The sequence below is a fragment of the Arvicola amphibius genome, chromosome 6, assembly GCF_903992535.2.
Source record: "Arvicola amphibius chromosome 6, mArvAmp1.2, whole genome shotgun sequence".
Taxonomy (NCBI): domain Eukaryota; kingdom Metazoa; phylum Chordata; class Mammalia; order Rodentia; family Cricetidae; genus Arvicola; species Arvicola amphibius.
The window spans coordinates 61,192,601-61,207,213 of record NC_052052.2 but is presented as its reverse complement, the minus strand read 5'-3'; the positions used below and the strand labels follow the sequence as shown (position 1 = coordinate 61,207,213).

Here is a 14,613-nt window from a genome sequence, read left to right as displayed (position 1 = left end):
GCATGGTTGAGGTCCTAATTTGTGTTTTAAAATAGGGGATCTTATTTGAGTACCAGAGTTTCCTAAGAAACTGAACTAGGGGCTGGAGGCATGGCTCAGTTGGTAAAAATCTTTGCAGGACCAGCATGAGGACCTGAGCTGCTCCCCCACACTCATGTAAGCATCAGGCCCTAAAGTGCACTTATAACTCTAGGAGCACTGGAGGAGAAGAGAGAAGCAAATCCTGACCTCACAGGACAGCCAGCCTAGCCAAGTCAATGAGCTCTCCGTTCAGTGAGAGTCACTATTTCAAAACATACGATGAACAACAGTGGAGGGCAGTGCCCGATGTTGATCTCTGGCTCCTACGTGCATATGTACACATGTCCACATGTACTTACATTCATACATGCACAAGCATGTACATATAGGGCATACACATACATATATATATGTATGTATACACACACAAGGGTAAAAAAACCCTTAGTAACAACACAATAAAAAGATATTGTTCTTGATATAAATTTTCTATAATAGAAGTTTAATGAAAAATTTGAGTAGATAGGTTTATATAATACATTTACAAATAATCTGGAATACAAAGAAACAGTGAATAAAAAATGAAACTTTAAATAGGATAAGATAAAAAATGCATTACTGTGTGTTTTAGTTAGGGCTTTATTGCTGAAAAGAGACACCAGAACCATGGCAACTCTTATAAAGAAAACATTTAATTGAAGTGGCAACTTACAGTTGAAGTTTAGTTGAGCATGGTAGCATAAGGGCAGATGAGCTGCTGGAGCCTAGTGTGCTACATCTTGCAGGCAACAGGAAGTCACCTGACTATCACGCTGAAGGAAGCTTGAGAAAAGAGACCTCAAAGCCTGTCCCCATAGTGACACATTTCCTCCAGCAAGACCACATATCCTAATAGTGCCACTCCCTTTACAGGCCATTTTCTTCAAACTACCACACTGTGCAAGATCACAGACATAAGCAGAAAGTGAAAAATATAAAATATATTGTAAAAGTCTCTGCACTGATCCTACAATCCAAATCAGACCAAATCAAATAAAATTAGAAAAAGCCCAGGTTTAATGAATAGAAACAATCCCTGATGATTTTCCAGACCCCCGCCCCCAAGAGGAATCAGAAAAGGAAGACTGGAAAACCACACATCTGTTTTCTTGGGGGCAGTTTAAATACCCCTTGGAGTGATCTTGAGCATCTCTGGAGGAGGGGTCATCATTTGGCCTACTTTCTGAGATACAATAGGGTATGGAGAGAGATGGGGGAGGGGGCTTGGGGTGAAGCTTCCACCTGAACATTCCAAACTCTTTAGTATATGGATGTCAGTTCCAGAGGCTGGGGTGAAGTGTCCACCTGAACATATTGTATGTGTAAGGCTATGTAATTGAAACCTGTTGGTATTAATGCTGTATTTTGTGTCGATCATTGTTTGTAATGTATTAAAGATATTACTATTGATCTGTTTTAAATTGATCTGCTCAACTGTACTTAACAGTTCTTTGAACAAATTTTTTTCTGTGAATGATGCATTTGACTGAAACTGTATTCTCAACTTTGTGGAAGTTTAATCTTCGGATAAGTATGAATGAAGATAACAATTGCAATTCCATATGATCTTAGTTTAAATCATTGTAGAACAACTACAATTTATTTCATTTCTGATATTAAATAAACACTATGACCTAGAAGAAACTTAGGGGAGGGAAGGGCTTATATGACTTACACTTTCAGGTCATAGTCTATAAATGAGGAAAGTCAAGGCATGAACTCAAGCAGGAACTGAAGCAGAAACCACAGAAGCATGCTGCTTACTGGCTTGCTCACTTGTTTGTGCTTTCTTGTATATCTCAGGCCTATCTGCCTTAAAATGGGGCTCCAACAGTGAGCTGGGCCCTTCTTTGTCATTCAAGATAATTTCTGAGAGCCACACCACAGGCTAATCTGATCAAGGCAGTTTTTCAATTGAGGTCCCCTCTTCCCTGGTGATTCTGGGTTGTGTCAGATTCACAATAAGAACTAACCACAACAGCACAGTGTTAATAGCTTCTATTTAGCAAGTGTTTATTAAGAGTAATACATAGTTCTTAGTTCTTCCCATATATTGAGTGAATTCTTTTAGTAAGATATGGTTGCCCCCTTTATTTCTATTTTATATATGTAGGGATTGAGATTTAGAATGGTCAAACAAATTGCATAAACTCATGTCTAATAAGTGGTGGAGTCAGAATTTGAAATGTGGATTCAGAATACTTGTTTGTAACATAAGAGCCGAGTGAACTGTTGCCCAAGTGTTAACTAACTAGCAAGTTAGGAAAAAAGAATCTAAGTGTAAGGATCTCGGGTATTTTAAAACCCTTTATTAGTAGACCAAGTGAGGAAATAGTTAAACAGAATGTCTTGGGTCTTTAGAAAATAAAGTTTGTGCTTACTAGTATTTCATTCTGTGTGTGCCATGATTAATATAAGATTTGAACTAGGATGTATTTCAAGAGAAATTCAAGGGATTTGATTTTATCACTGAACTCTAAGTCTGTTGGAGAAGTCATTATAATGACTGGGGAAGAGAATATAGCCATGCCTCATGATAATTTTGATGTATGATATTGCTGGAAGTGAAGGATATTTGGTCTTCTTTGGCAGGCAGTTCATTGGTCTGCTCTTCCTGTGCCCTCTGCTTCTTGGTGAAGACTGTTTTCCTTATTTTGTCACTCTTACCCTTCTCCGTGCAAAAATATAATTTGGTTTCTATGAATGTTTTAGCTGTCTTGCATTTTCTTGAAACTTCTGTGGTCTTAGGAGGTTATGATTATAGTGTAGTTTTTGTACCTGGCAGTACTTAATAAAACCTTAAATTTAATCAAAAGTTTATGCAATGTCTAGTATGTGCATAACATTTTACAAGTTGCATGCAGAGAGAGATGAGGACAAGGTGGTTCTGGAAAAATGTGATGCTTCTCCTCCATTGGTTATTAAGGAAGCATGTCTCTCTGCAGTTGTTCTCTGTGTCAACACTGTTTGGTTTACAGTGCTTGTTAATTACAGGAATACCTTTTTTATTTCCTAGCTTTATGTAGAATCAGAATTTCTGGAGGTCTAAGGAAGATTAAATATTTATCATAAGGAATTTAAATCTGACAGTAGATACAGTGGTTAGAAGCACAGACTTAGAAGTCATATTTATTTAAGTTTAAATTCCTGTGTATTTCTTCGGCTTTCTTAAGCCTTTCTGTGCATCCTGTTTCCACATATTTTAGGATGACGTTTAGGTTCTGGCAGCAAGATGACACTTGCTGTGAAACCAGAACCCATGCAATGGAAGGAGAGAACCAATTTTATACAAGTGTCCTCTGACCTCGTGGGCCGTGGCACACATGTACCCTTTCCCAAGTGAGTGAGTGTGAAAATAGAGCGTTAGAAGGGGAATAGAGAAGATGCAGGTAAAGAACTTAGTTAAAGTCTTGTCCACGGACTGGTGCTAACAAACGACAGTCATACTGAAAGTCCTCACAAGTGTGGAAACCTTGATCAAAGGTCATATGGGGAAAGCATTTCCCTTCACTTTAGAGAATGTGTGGACAAGGAGTTTATATGTGGCTATTTCACTCACCAGGCTGTGAATTTGTTTAAAATATTCTTTTGTTTTAATTCACCCATAACTTGCTAAGAAAGTGTGCTTTCTCAATATTTAAGAGTGGGTTGGGTCACCTTTTTCCTAAAACAGCTTCCTGGGCGATGCTGGTGTACACTGAAAGCATGTGCTTTAGAAGAAAAACAAAACTATAAAGTGGATATTGTGCTACCTTTATAAATGGAAAAAATTCCAAGCTCTAACTTTACAGTTATAAAGATCAGAAGGATTTCACATCATTTATTATAGTTTATTCTAATTACCTGAAAAGAAGCTATGCTTAATAACCAGTGATTATGAACATTGACTCTGTCCCTGGCCATTGGTTGACTACTTGTGTTACTCAGTCGGATATTTCATACATTCATTTTTAATGCCTTAGCATGTTTTAGTAAAATAAAAATGAGTTGTTTTGAGTTAAATGCATATATAGGTATTATGATAGTACCTGGCAAATAGTAAGTTCATTTTCATTTTTATTTTGTATTATAGCTTAAATTCAGTAAGCTTGTCAGTGTGTTTATGTAGAGTCTTGAGAAAAATCAGTTAATATATCTGTATAATAGGCTCCCATGGGTTATTCTTAGCCTGTTTGATGTTACTATTGTTCTTTAATATTATATTTACTTGTATTCATCAACTCTAAAATGATGTATATTGTATTTAAATTCAAAGACTGATGAATTCCAGGTGTCGCTCTTCATGTATACATGTCTGAAATTATGTAAGCACTCTAAGCAGAGAGTGCTTTATTTTCTATGTTTTATTCTTCTCAATGTTGCATATTTGCATATATTATACAGATACTGTTTGTTTGCTTTTTAATTTTTTTTTCTTTTTGGGAGTAGGATTATTTATGTTTTTTGAACTCTCCTATTTTCAATCCCCTGCCTTCTTAATTGGGTCTGGAAATAAAGCTCCATCCTAAAAATAAGTAATTCTGAAAGGTTCTGCAATTGGTAAGTGAATTCTTAGTTTTAAATGATATTATTTATTTAGGATGTCATGTTGTAACCTTGAGATATGTATTTAAAGACTTAAGTATAGAAGAATGAATCCTCATTTTCCATTTTTATACTTGGAGTTAAAGTATAGAAGCTCAGTGAGTGGAGTGCTGCCATACTAAGGTTATGCTATATACTCATCACTCAGAAACACTCTCTCCTGCTCCGTTCTACCCCTAAACACATGGGCTGCACAGCTGCTATATGGCTGTGTGCTGTCCCATGTGTATTAGGCCCACACAGCCTGCAAAGAGGTTGCATTTTGGAGCATGGTAGTAGCATGGCTGGCTGGAGACCCCAGAAGTGTAGCTGCCAGAATTCTGCCATCTGGCAGTGTTGCTGCTAGGCTGTTCTACTCAGTGCATAAGTCTGTTTTTGCTGAGCCGTTGTTCTGTTGCCACAGCTATGAAGGCAGAGATATGGATGGTTGGTCATGGGCGCTAGCAGGAAGATGTTTAATTAGAAACACTCTTATGTTTAAGGTGAGAGAACATGCAGTCAAAGTGTGAAGAAATACATTTGAACCTTCACAATAGATTCTAGAAGCTTGACACAGTTTTTTTTTTTTTAACTTTTATGAAGACCTTTAAAGAATTGCAAGAGTATGGTATAGAATAGCTGTCTTAAAATTCTGATCATTTTATACGCAGTGGAAGGTGATACAGAAATACAGTTTTTTAAAAGAAAAATACTCATGAGTAACTTCATTTAGTGAAAGTTTATTTTCATTTCATCAAAATTCCCCCCAAACATTGAATGTAATTCAACAGTCAACGAAAAAGAAAAGAATATTACATAGTTTATGTATCTGCGTATGAGAGCATAAACTATTGACATGATAATTGCAGTCAAGCCTGAGTGAGCAGTGCCCTGTGGGAATTCAGCTGGTGATACACCAACTGGATGGCTGCTCAGGACACAGCACAAAATGCAAGGTGCAAGTTAGCACTTTATTCAGTACAGGCAGGCATCATTTAAAGTCCTTGGGGCAGCCCTGGGATGTGCAGATGTTAGAACAGCCTGCTCTGAACATCGTAAGAGACGTCTGTGTTCTGAGTGAGAAATATTTGAACAATTAATAAAGTCATATAATAAATAATGTTGCCTGTTTCTTTCGTGAATACTTTATGTAATGAGTTGAGTATGTGCAGAAATATCTGGACTTTTAGGTAATAGAGAAATATTGGAAAATCAAGACATTTAATTTATAATTAAGAAACAGAATATGTCATGAGCTTCAACTTTAGAAATGAATTTAGTAGGTATTTTAAATTTAAAGGAATATTTATATAAATACAATTTATTGCTTATTTACTTAAAGTATTCATAATTTTTCATAATAATATTGTTAATATCATTGACAGAATCAGATATCTTGCCTGCTTTTATTCTGTATTCTACTTTGGACGTACTTGATTGGACATAGAAAACAAATTAGTTATTTTTCATGTGTGAGGCTTGTTTCACAGTCCAGGTTCTCTGTGTGTGTGTATATATATATATAAATTTAGACATATATTTTTAAAAATACAATGGTTCTAAATTTTATTTATTTAATAAAATGAAATTATATGTAAAAGCTACAGTGTTATAGTGTTAATTTTATGTAACTCTGAAATACTGCAACAGATGTTTTGTTTGTATTAGGGTCTAGAAACAATATAGTAGCATTTTTCTTAAAAATAGTTCTTACTGTGGGCTTGAAACCATGTGTGAGATAGTTTTGCAACTGCTTTTCTAGTTTTCCTTAGCAGTTTCTTCACAGCAACCCTGCATATTCAAAACATGAAAACAGTCAGAGCACTTCATAGATGAAAGGATAAAGAGTTTGATAATAGTATAATTCTCGGTTCCCTAACTTCCATGTTCATCAGTCTTCCTGTTTTGGAATCTAAATGTTTACTAGAAATTGAGAATATTTTTGAAAATGGAAGCCAATACTACATATAAAATGTATACTTAAGAGATAATACATTCAGATGAAAGTCCATGTAGCTTTAATTTGTTCTTTATTATTATGTATCTGTCAATTAATAAGAACCAAGTTTTGCTTTTTAATTTTCTTTGTTTTCTAATTCATACCAATATCATTATCTCATTTACAGTTAAATGTTTCTTTTAGACTCTAATATTTCATTTTGACATCTCATTAAAAATGGGCTCAAGCCCAGAAAAATATGATCCTGTCATATTGTATAATATATGGCATGGTCTATAGCACAGTAAAAATTTGTTTCTTAATGATTTAGAATAATTTCTCATTTTCTTTAGTTGAGAAAAATGGCAGCAAGTAGCACGGTAGTTCCTGTGGCCGAGTGCAGCAGAGGACGTGTTTGCATGGTGGGACTCCGGGGAAGGGGCTGGAGCTTTAAGCCTGAGCACATCTGACAGCCTTTCTTCACTCCATTTTTCATCCTAAAGAAGTCGGCAAATATTCTTAGCTCACATCATTATTGCACATCAGTGGTTCTAATTAGCTAAACAGGAGTTTGTTTCAGTCATTGATCATCATCAACTTCTTGACAGTGTTTTTTTTTGAGGATTCTTTTTTAAAAGAGTGTATTACACATACTGTGTATTAATTGTATTATCCACATAAATTCATGATGATATAAACAATCTTTTTAGGTCATAATTTCTAAATAAAAAGTACTGGTACATGTTGAAGAGTGTTCAGTTGGGAACATTTTATTGTATTGGGAATATTAATTATAGTGTGCCAGAAGTAGAGTTGTTGAACTAATTTGCATCAAGATTTTGAGTTGTCATTTTTTTTCCATTTCAAAATTTTAGTTTTAGATTTTTTTATTATAAAATATATCACTAAAGTTTATCTTTGAAGTTTATACTTTATATAATGTACTTAATTTGTGATCTATAACTGCAATATTGTGTTACCTGGTCTCTTTATAGCCATGTAAATGACTGTTGTTACTCTAGAAATTAGTGTGTATTTAAACCACTTGAAGTCAGTCTAGCTGTAACAAAATGCATGTGCATACTCAAGTGGTTCAAACAACAAAAATGCTGTTTCTTTTTTATTGTTTTTATTGAGCTATACATTTTTTCCACTCCCCTCCCTTCTTCCCCTCTCCTTTTCTACCTACTCTTTGACCTCCACACTTCCAATTTACTCAGGAGATCTTGTCTTTCCTGTTTAGATCCATGTATGCCTCTCTTAGGGTCCTCTTTGTTGTCTAGGTTCTTAGGGACTGTAGGCTGGTCTTTCTTTGCTTTATGCCTAAAAGTCACTTATGAGTGAGTAATATGATATTTGTCTTTCTGGGTCTGGGTTACCTCACTCAATATGTTTTTTTCTAGATTCATCCATTTTCCTGCAGATTTCAAGATGTCAGTTTTTTACTGCTGGCTGGTACTCCATTGTATGAATGTACTGCATTTTCTTCATCCGTTCTTCAGTTGAGGGGCATCTAGGTTGTTTCTAGGTTCTGGCTATTACAAATAATGCTGATGTGTTGTTTCTAGGTTCTGGCTATTACAAATAATGCTGATGAGTTGAGCATATGTCCTTGTGTCTTGGGTTTATACCCAAAGGATGCACAATCATAACACAAAAAGTTATTTCTTAATGTTCCTCGAGTTAGCATATTCAAATGAAGATGTTGGCAAAAATGTTGTATTACTCAATGGCTACTTTTTTGTATCCTTGTAAGGTAAGGTGAGGTGGGAGATCATCTAATGTCTTTCTTAAGGGTGTTATAATAATTAACAAGGGCCCTTCCTCTCTGAGCATCAGTTTTGAAGTTCCCACTTTCAAATATCAAAATTAGGAATAGAGTTTCCATATAGGAATTTGAGAGGAAACCACACATTGAGTGCTTTTTGCTTGGAATTTGTGGCTCAGCATGTCTGGAGTTTCATGAAGAACTTGCATTTCTGACTGGGGCAGTTCTCAATGAATGCTATTGCTTTGGCAGTCTATGAGAACTAATGGGTAGAATGTGGATACATTTCTATAATGATCTGTCAGAGAAGTCACCCTGACATCAGATTTGGAAGCTGCTAATACTTTTGTTGAGGTTGGTGGTGTATATTTAATTTTATCTTACTCTCAGTGGTGTCAACAGGATTTATTTATTTATTTATTTGTAATGAATATCATATATTCATTACAGAAGAGTTGATTAGAACTTTCTCTTTCAAGATGGGGTTTTCTGTAGCTTTGGAGCCTGTCCTAGAACTCACTCAGTAGACCAGGCTGGCCTCGAACTCATAGAAATCCATCTGTCTCTGCCTCCCAAGTATTTGGATTAAAGATGTGTGCCACCATCGCCTGGTTTGAAAGAACTCTTAACACTGTAAATTAACTAATGTATGGAAAGTTCAAAATAAATCATTTGGGGTCTGAGAATCTAATTCAGTCAGGAAGTTGTCTGCAGCATGAGCCTTGAGATCTGCTATCACCAGAACCCAAAGGAAAGCTATGTGTGCCTATAGTTAGTCAGCCTTGCCCAATAGAGCCCTCAGACATAATGAGAGACCTGTCTCAAAAAGCAAAGTGGGCTCACAAGGCTTCAACTCTATACAGAGAATTGTAGGTACTTAAGGAATGTTAGGAGCAAGAGAAGTAGCCTTCCACAGGAAAAAGCATACCAATTGATTATTCATTATCAACTAGTTCCCCAACACATATATTAAATAAGGACCTCAGCCATTTTTCCCAGGTTTGAAACCTAACAGAAGTATATTTTGTCAGGCATAAGGATAACAAGACGCCTCCTTGCTTTCTGATCCCATTTGCTTGGAATACGTTTTCTCCATCCTTCTACTCTCAACTCCAGAGAGCAACAGATTACCTCCATAACCGTCATGTCCCTGTTACGTTGGTGGGCACATCTTGACTGGCTGCTTGTTTTTGTAAGAACAGAGTTCCTGGGAAGAAGGTTTATAGTCTATAATCTACCTTATTTCCTCCCAGTAGACATTCTTAATCACCATTCTTCTACAAAAGCTCTCATCAAGATTACTAGGGTCCTGAATATTGCTAAACCCAGCCATCAGTAAAAGCATCCATCTTCTTTAGCATATAACTGTTGTCATATTTTTAATGCCATCATTTTCTCTGTAGCATCCTGGATGAGTACTTTATTAATATTGTTCAACTTACTAATTTATTTTTTTGTCTAGATTTTCTTTTATTTTTGCTTCACTTGGTACAAGTTTTATTTTCAAAATTTGGAAATATGCGATAACATTTACCTGTTATTCTTTTTTATCTAATTAATTAATTATTGGTTTTTCTAATATATAACGTATACCCATATATATGCATGTTACATTTTATCTAGTGGATTACATCTGATTATTGAGCTGGTATGTTAGCGTATGTGGGTTCGTGTATTTTGTTTTGTTTATGGTCACAACTTGAAACTACATTTTGTTGTCTACTTCCTCTACCACTATTCCTTTTTGTTTAATGTCCTTTTCTCTCTAGAAATGTTATGATTGCTACAAAGTTGTCACCGTCACTTCAGCCCACCCTCCTGCTATAGGTTTTATATTGGTAACCTGAGGCTTTAGGAACAGTGGACATATGATTCAGCTGCATTTAGGTTTGGGCTGGAGGGTGTTTTGATTTAAACTCATCTTAGGCCTGTTACCTAGCTATAAACTTTTGTCTTTATAGGCTTTCCATACACACACCTTAGTTTTCAGCAAAGGCAGACAGAAGCTTTCTCTAGCCTCTTTTCAAGTGCTTTAGACCTGTCTTGGTTTCAAATTACAAGTGCAGGAAATGCTTGTTTCCCATTGTCCCAGCTCAGGTCCTATCCACTTCAGCCTACATTGGAAGGCAGTCGAGAGCATCTTCATTTCCATTTATAGCTCTATGTTTGCTGAGTTTGTGGTTATTGCCATTTTTTAGCCATGGTGACCTTGTCTCTTGTTTTCTATTAGTAGTGTCCGTGAAGAGAGGGAGCCTGAAGTGCGCACTTGTTATGTAAACCCTATTAAAAGTCCAGCACAAAGTCTTTTCCGAAACTCTGACACCTCCTGACTGCCTCTCATCTGCAGGACTGTTCTTCTGTCATCCATGTCCCTTTGGTCAATCTCTGTGCCTACTTATGATGCTTTCTCCTCCTTTTGTGTCGATTCTTTGATAGTGAGTGATTTAACCAGAGTTCTATTTATTCTATCTTAAAATTTTTAAAAACTACGTTTATGAAAATTTCCATTTGTCCAATTAATGTCAGCTCTTTATTTTTTATGTAATACAGTATATTTTTATTTTAAAAAGGTAGTCATTATTTACGTGTATTATAGTTGTTTGTTTCTCAGAGAAGTATGCTTTAGTTGTATAATTTCCATATAATTAGTAATATTCTCAAAGATTGAAAGCACACAGATAAATATTAGTATTCTAGTATTTCTTAGCCCAGATATTGGGTGTTCATAAATCTGTTTTTTCTCTCTTTAGAGACTTTACCTAAAAGTAATGTTTTCTTTTTTTTTAAAAAAAAAAAAACCTGTTTTCCCAGAAAACTTAAAACACATTGTGAAATGTATGGGGATAAACATAAACCACTGAATAAGATCTGACACATCTGATACATTTCCTCTGGTAAAAGTCTAGTTGCTTCCTAGGCCACATGTATGAGGACCCCTTTCCTAACATATCACTCTTTTCCTTTACCCCAGAGTCTAGTAGACTAAATTCCTCTGGATTCTTTGATTATTGATCTCCTCTATATATTTTTTGTTCTTTGAAAGTTCTATGTGTTTATACAATATATATTGATCATATCTATCCCTACTACCTCCTTTTCTTACTAGCTCCCCACCAAACATTGTGTTTTAATTTAATTTTATTTTTGTTTTAAATAACCATTTGGGTTTTTTTAATGTTGCACATATAATCATAAGTGTGTGGGCAGTCACTGGGGCATGGGAACCTACCAGTGGGCATGTTTCCAGGGGAAATGACTGTTCCTCACCAGCCATCAACTGCCCGTAGCCCCTCTAACAGGCTTTGTGTGGGGGGCCCTTATGTGTCAGTTGACTGCCTTGTTCAGATGACCACAGCTCCTATGAGTTGACACACACAACAACCTTGTCATGTCTGGAAGTCAGCACAGTTCTCCCATAGATGATCTGACATTTACATTATTTCTGTCTTCTCTTCATTGAGCCTTGGGTAGTGGAGATTGATATGGATCACCTGTCCACAGCTGAGTACTCATGGTTATTTGTGCTGATCTGCTATGTCTGTGCATTAGCCACTACCTACTGACAAGATAAGCTTCTCTGGCTAATGTTGAGAGCAACACAGATATATGAGTATAAACATGAGTATTTAGAATTTAGTTTCACATCATGACCATTTGGCAAAACAACAGTCGGTTCCCCCAGGACCTATTATCTCCCAAGTTATAGGCTTTTTATCATGTTTGTAGTACCATGCAGAAATTCGCTCCTGTGGAGGAGGTAACCCCATATAACCTTCATGCCATTGTTACCTCATGGACACATCTTGTCAGCAGGTCAGGACTGAAGCTTGTAGTATCCATTATTGGATAAGGCCTTTGAATGTGTTTATCATCCATCTGTATAAAAGGGTTATATTAATAAGAGCAGTTTTTCTTATTTATTAAATTCTTGAAAATTATTTTATGATCAAAGTTAACTTATGTTTAATTATGTTTCACACATTGATTACCATCTAGCTATACCTAGAAATTAAACTGTTTCTTGAAAATGAAGTTGTCAGTTGTCAGCAGTGGGTAAGTTGCTGTCATCTGCCATATGGTTTCTGATTAATTCTGCGAGAGCTGATGACACAACATAATTCAGTTCTTTATGCTTTAAAATCATGTTTGTTACCAGGACGTGAACATTTAAAGGTTTGGTTATGAGCTGAGAGAGTGGTAGATACTGCTTGGCATGGAGGAGCTTCAGGAAAGCAACACAACAGCAACAGTAATCATTGGAATGCCTAGGAATTATGACTAATAAACACTGTTTTTCTGTTTCTAGAGAAAAACAGAAATCTGAAGTCAAAGACCGAAAAGTTCTGGAAATTTTACAAGTCAAGGATGTTAAAATACAAGAATTGGAGCAGGTTGTATTCTAATTGGAATATCAAATATCATATTTGCTTCGGGTTGTAGATATTTAAAATTATTCGAAGTTTGTGTTATAGTATTCATTAAGAATATCAGAGTTATTCATCAAAGAATTGTTTTCAAATTACTGTAGTCAATTTTTTATTATTATACCATGTTCTTATCCTACTCTTTGTCTTCTAGGTTGATTAGGTATAAAACTCATTAAAATGCTTAACAGGATTTGGGGGATTTTAAAATAATATCTATCATTCATTGTTTTATTGTATTTTGTTTTGCTCCATTATTAGTCATGTGTTTCTGATACATACATTTTTACATAGTTTTGGTTATAGAAAAGATTCACAATAATTGGTACTGTCCTATTTTACTTTTGAGAATTTACATTATTGAAAGTTTGTACAATTATTTGCGTTATTTGCAGTCCTACTTTTACATATAACTTAAATCACAGAATTAAACAAAAATTTATAGTTTGCATGTATTTTTATAGTCAGAAAATGATTACCACAAAAATGTGTGTGCTCTCCCTGGACCACAAAATTCCATCCAATGATACTGTGGGGGTGCATTTCACAGCCAAAGCACACCATTCCACCTTGTCTCCAGTGTCTCCTCCTCTGTAGCTCATATTGCAAAATAGATCTAGTAGATCTCTAAGAGTTCCTAATAGTCTCAGTACTAGCATTTTTCAGAGCTCTAAACTCCAAGTATCTTCTGAGACCCAATTCAAACTCTTATTTATTGGCCCCTGTAAAATTAAAAAAAAAAAAGAAAAAAGAAAAGAGCAGTATAGACTTCCAGTATAGACTTCTAGCACAGCATAAACATTCCCATACAAAAATAGAAGAGTGGGGGCATAGGAGGGAGGGATGGAACTAAAGCAAGACCCAACCCAGCAGGATAAACAGTAAGTCCTGGAGCTCCATTTTTGGCACATGGGGCACATGACAGTGTGATCTGGGCCCCAAAGGACTTGGTCAGCCCTGCACTGATATCCTTGCCATTTACAGCCACATAGGCTCCCTTTGGAGCTAGATGTGCCCTCTGCAGCTTTCCCTGACAGATATACGCATTGCTGGCGTTTCTTCCCTCTTTTGGCCTACACCAAGGTTTTATTTTACTCTTATAGTATCATGCACTGTTCTCTCCAGGGCTGTTTGAAGGGATGCTGGAATTGTTATACAAAGCTTGGCTTCCTAACCCAAATCTGGATGAGATAACATGTTTCTTGATTCTATATGTCTGTAAAACTAAAGCATGTGAGGCTGGGCGGTGGTGGCGCATGCCTTTAATCCCAGCACTCAGGGGGCAGAGGCAGGTGGATCTCTGTGAGTTCAAGGCCAGCCTGGTATACAAGAGCTAGCTCCAGGACAGGCTCTAGAAACTACAGGGAAACCCTGTCTCGAAAAACCAGAAAAAAAAAAAAAACTAAAGCATGTGAACAGTGCTAGGCATGTTCCCAGCTTAAGCAGTAGCTGTACCTCTTTACATCATGGATGCAGTAGTCTCTGAACACACAAATGGTAATGCATGGAAGCACTTCCTTAGCTGGCCCCGTACAGGCAGAGTGCCACACAGTTCTTACCCTAAGTCCAAGTGTTTTAAATGATCTAAAACCTCTACGTACTTGATCCAGAAATGGGTGGTGTTCAGCTATTTCTGAGGTGTTACCATCTTTCCTCTTGTCTAGCTGCAACAAACCTGGACTCTTTCCAAAAGCTTTGGTGTCTTTCGTATCCACAGTTCCTTGGCCCCACCTTTCACCATGCTCATTTTATGGAATAACTGGAATACTTCAAATCCTCATGTTCTCTACTTTTTCTGTAAGCCTGACTGTGTGCATCTCGCAATAATCATGCTGCCACCTCTGTGCTGGCTGCCTTTG

General features: G+C 36.3%; 1 protein-coding gene across 4 annotated transcripts in view; it reads left to right on the top strand.

The window, feature by feature from the left end:
- The window catches only part of Cntln (centlein), a 250,041-nt gene that overhangs the window by 46,510 nt on the left and 188,918 nt on the right, over nucleotides 1-14,613 (top strand). For all 4 annotated transcript variants that reach the window (XM_038333679.1, XM_038333678.1, XM_038333677.1 and 1 more), the window contains exon 3: nucleotides 12,637-12,721. In XM_038333679.1, coding sequence (XP_038189607.1) covers nucleotides 12,637-12,721 — 85 coding nt within the window. The remainder of the gene's footprint in view (nucleotides 1-12,636; nucleotides 12,722-14,613) is intronic.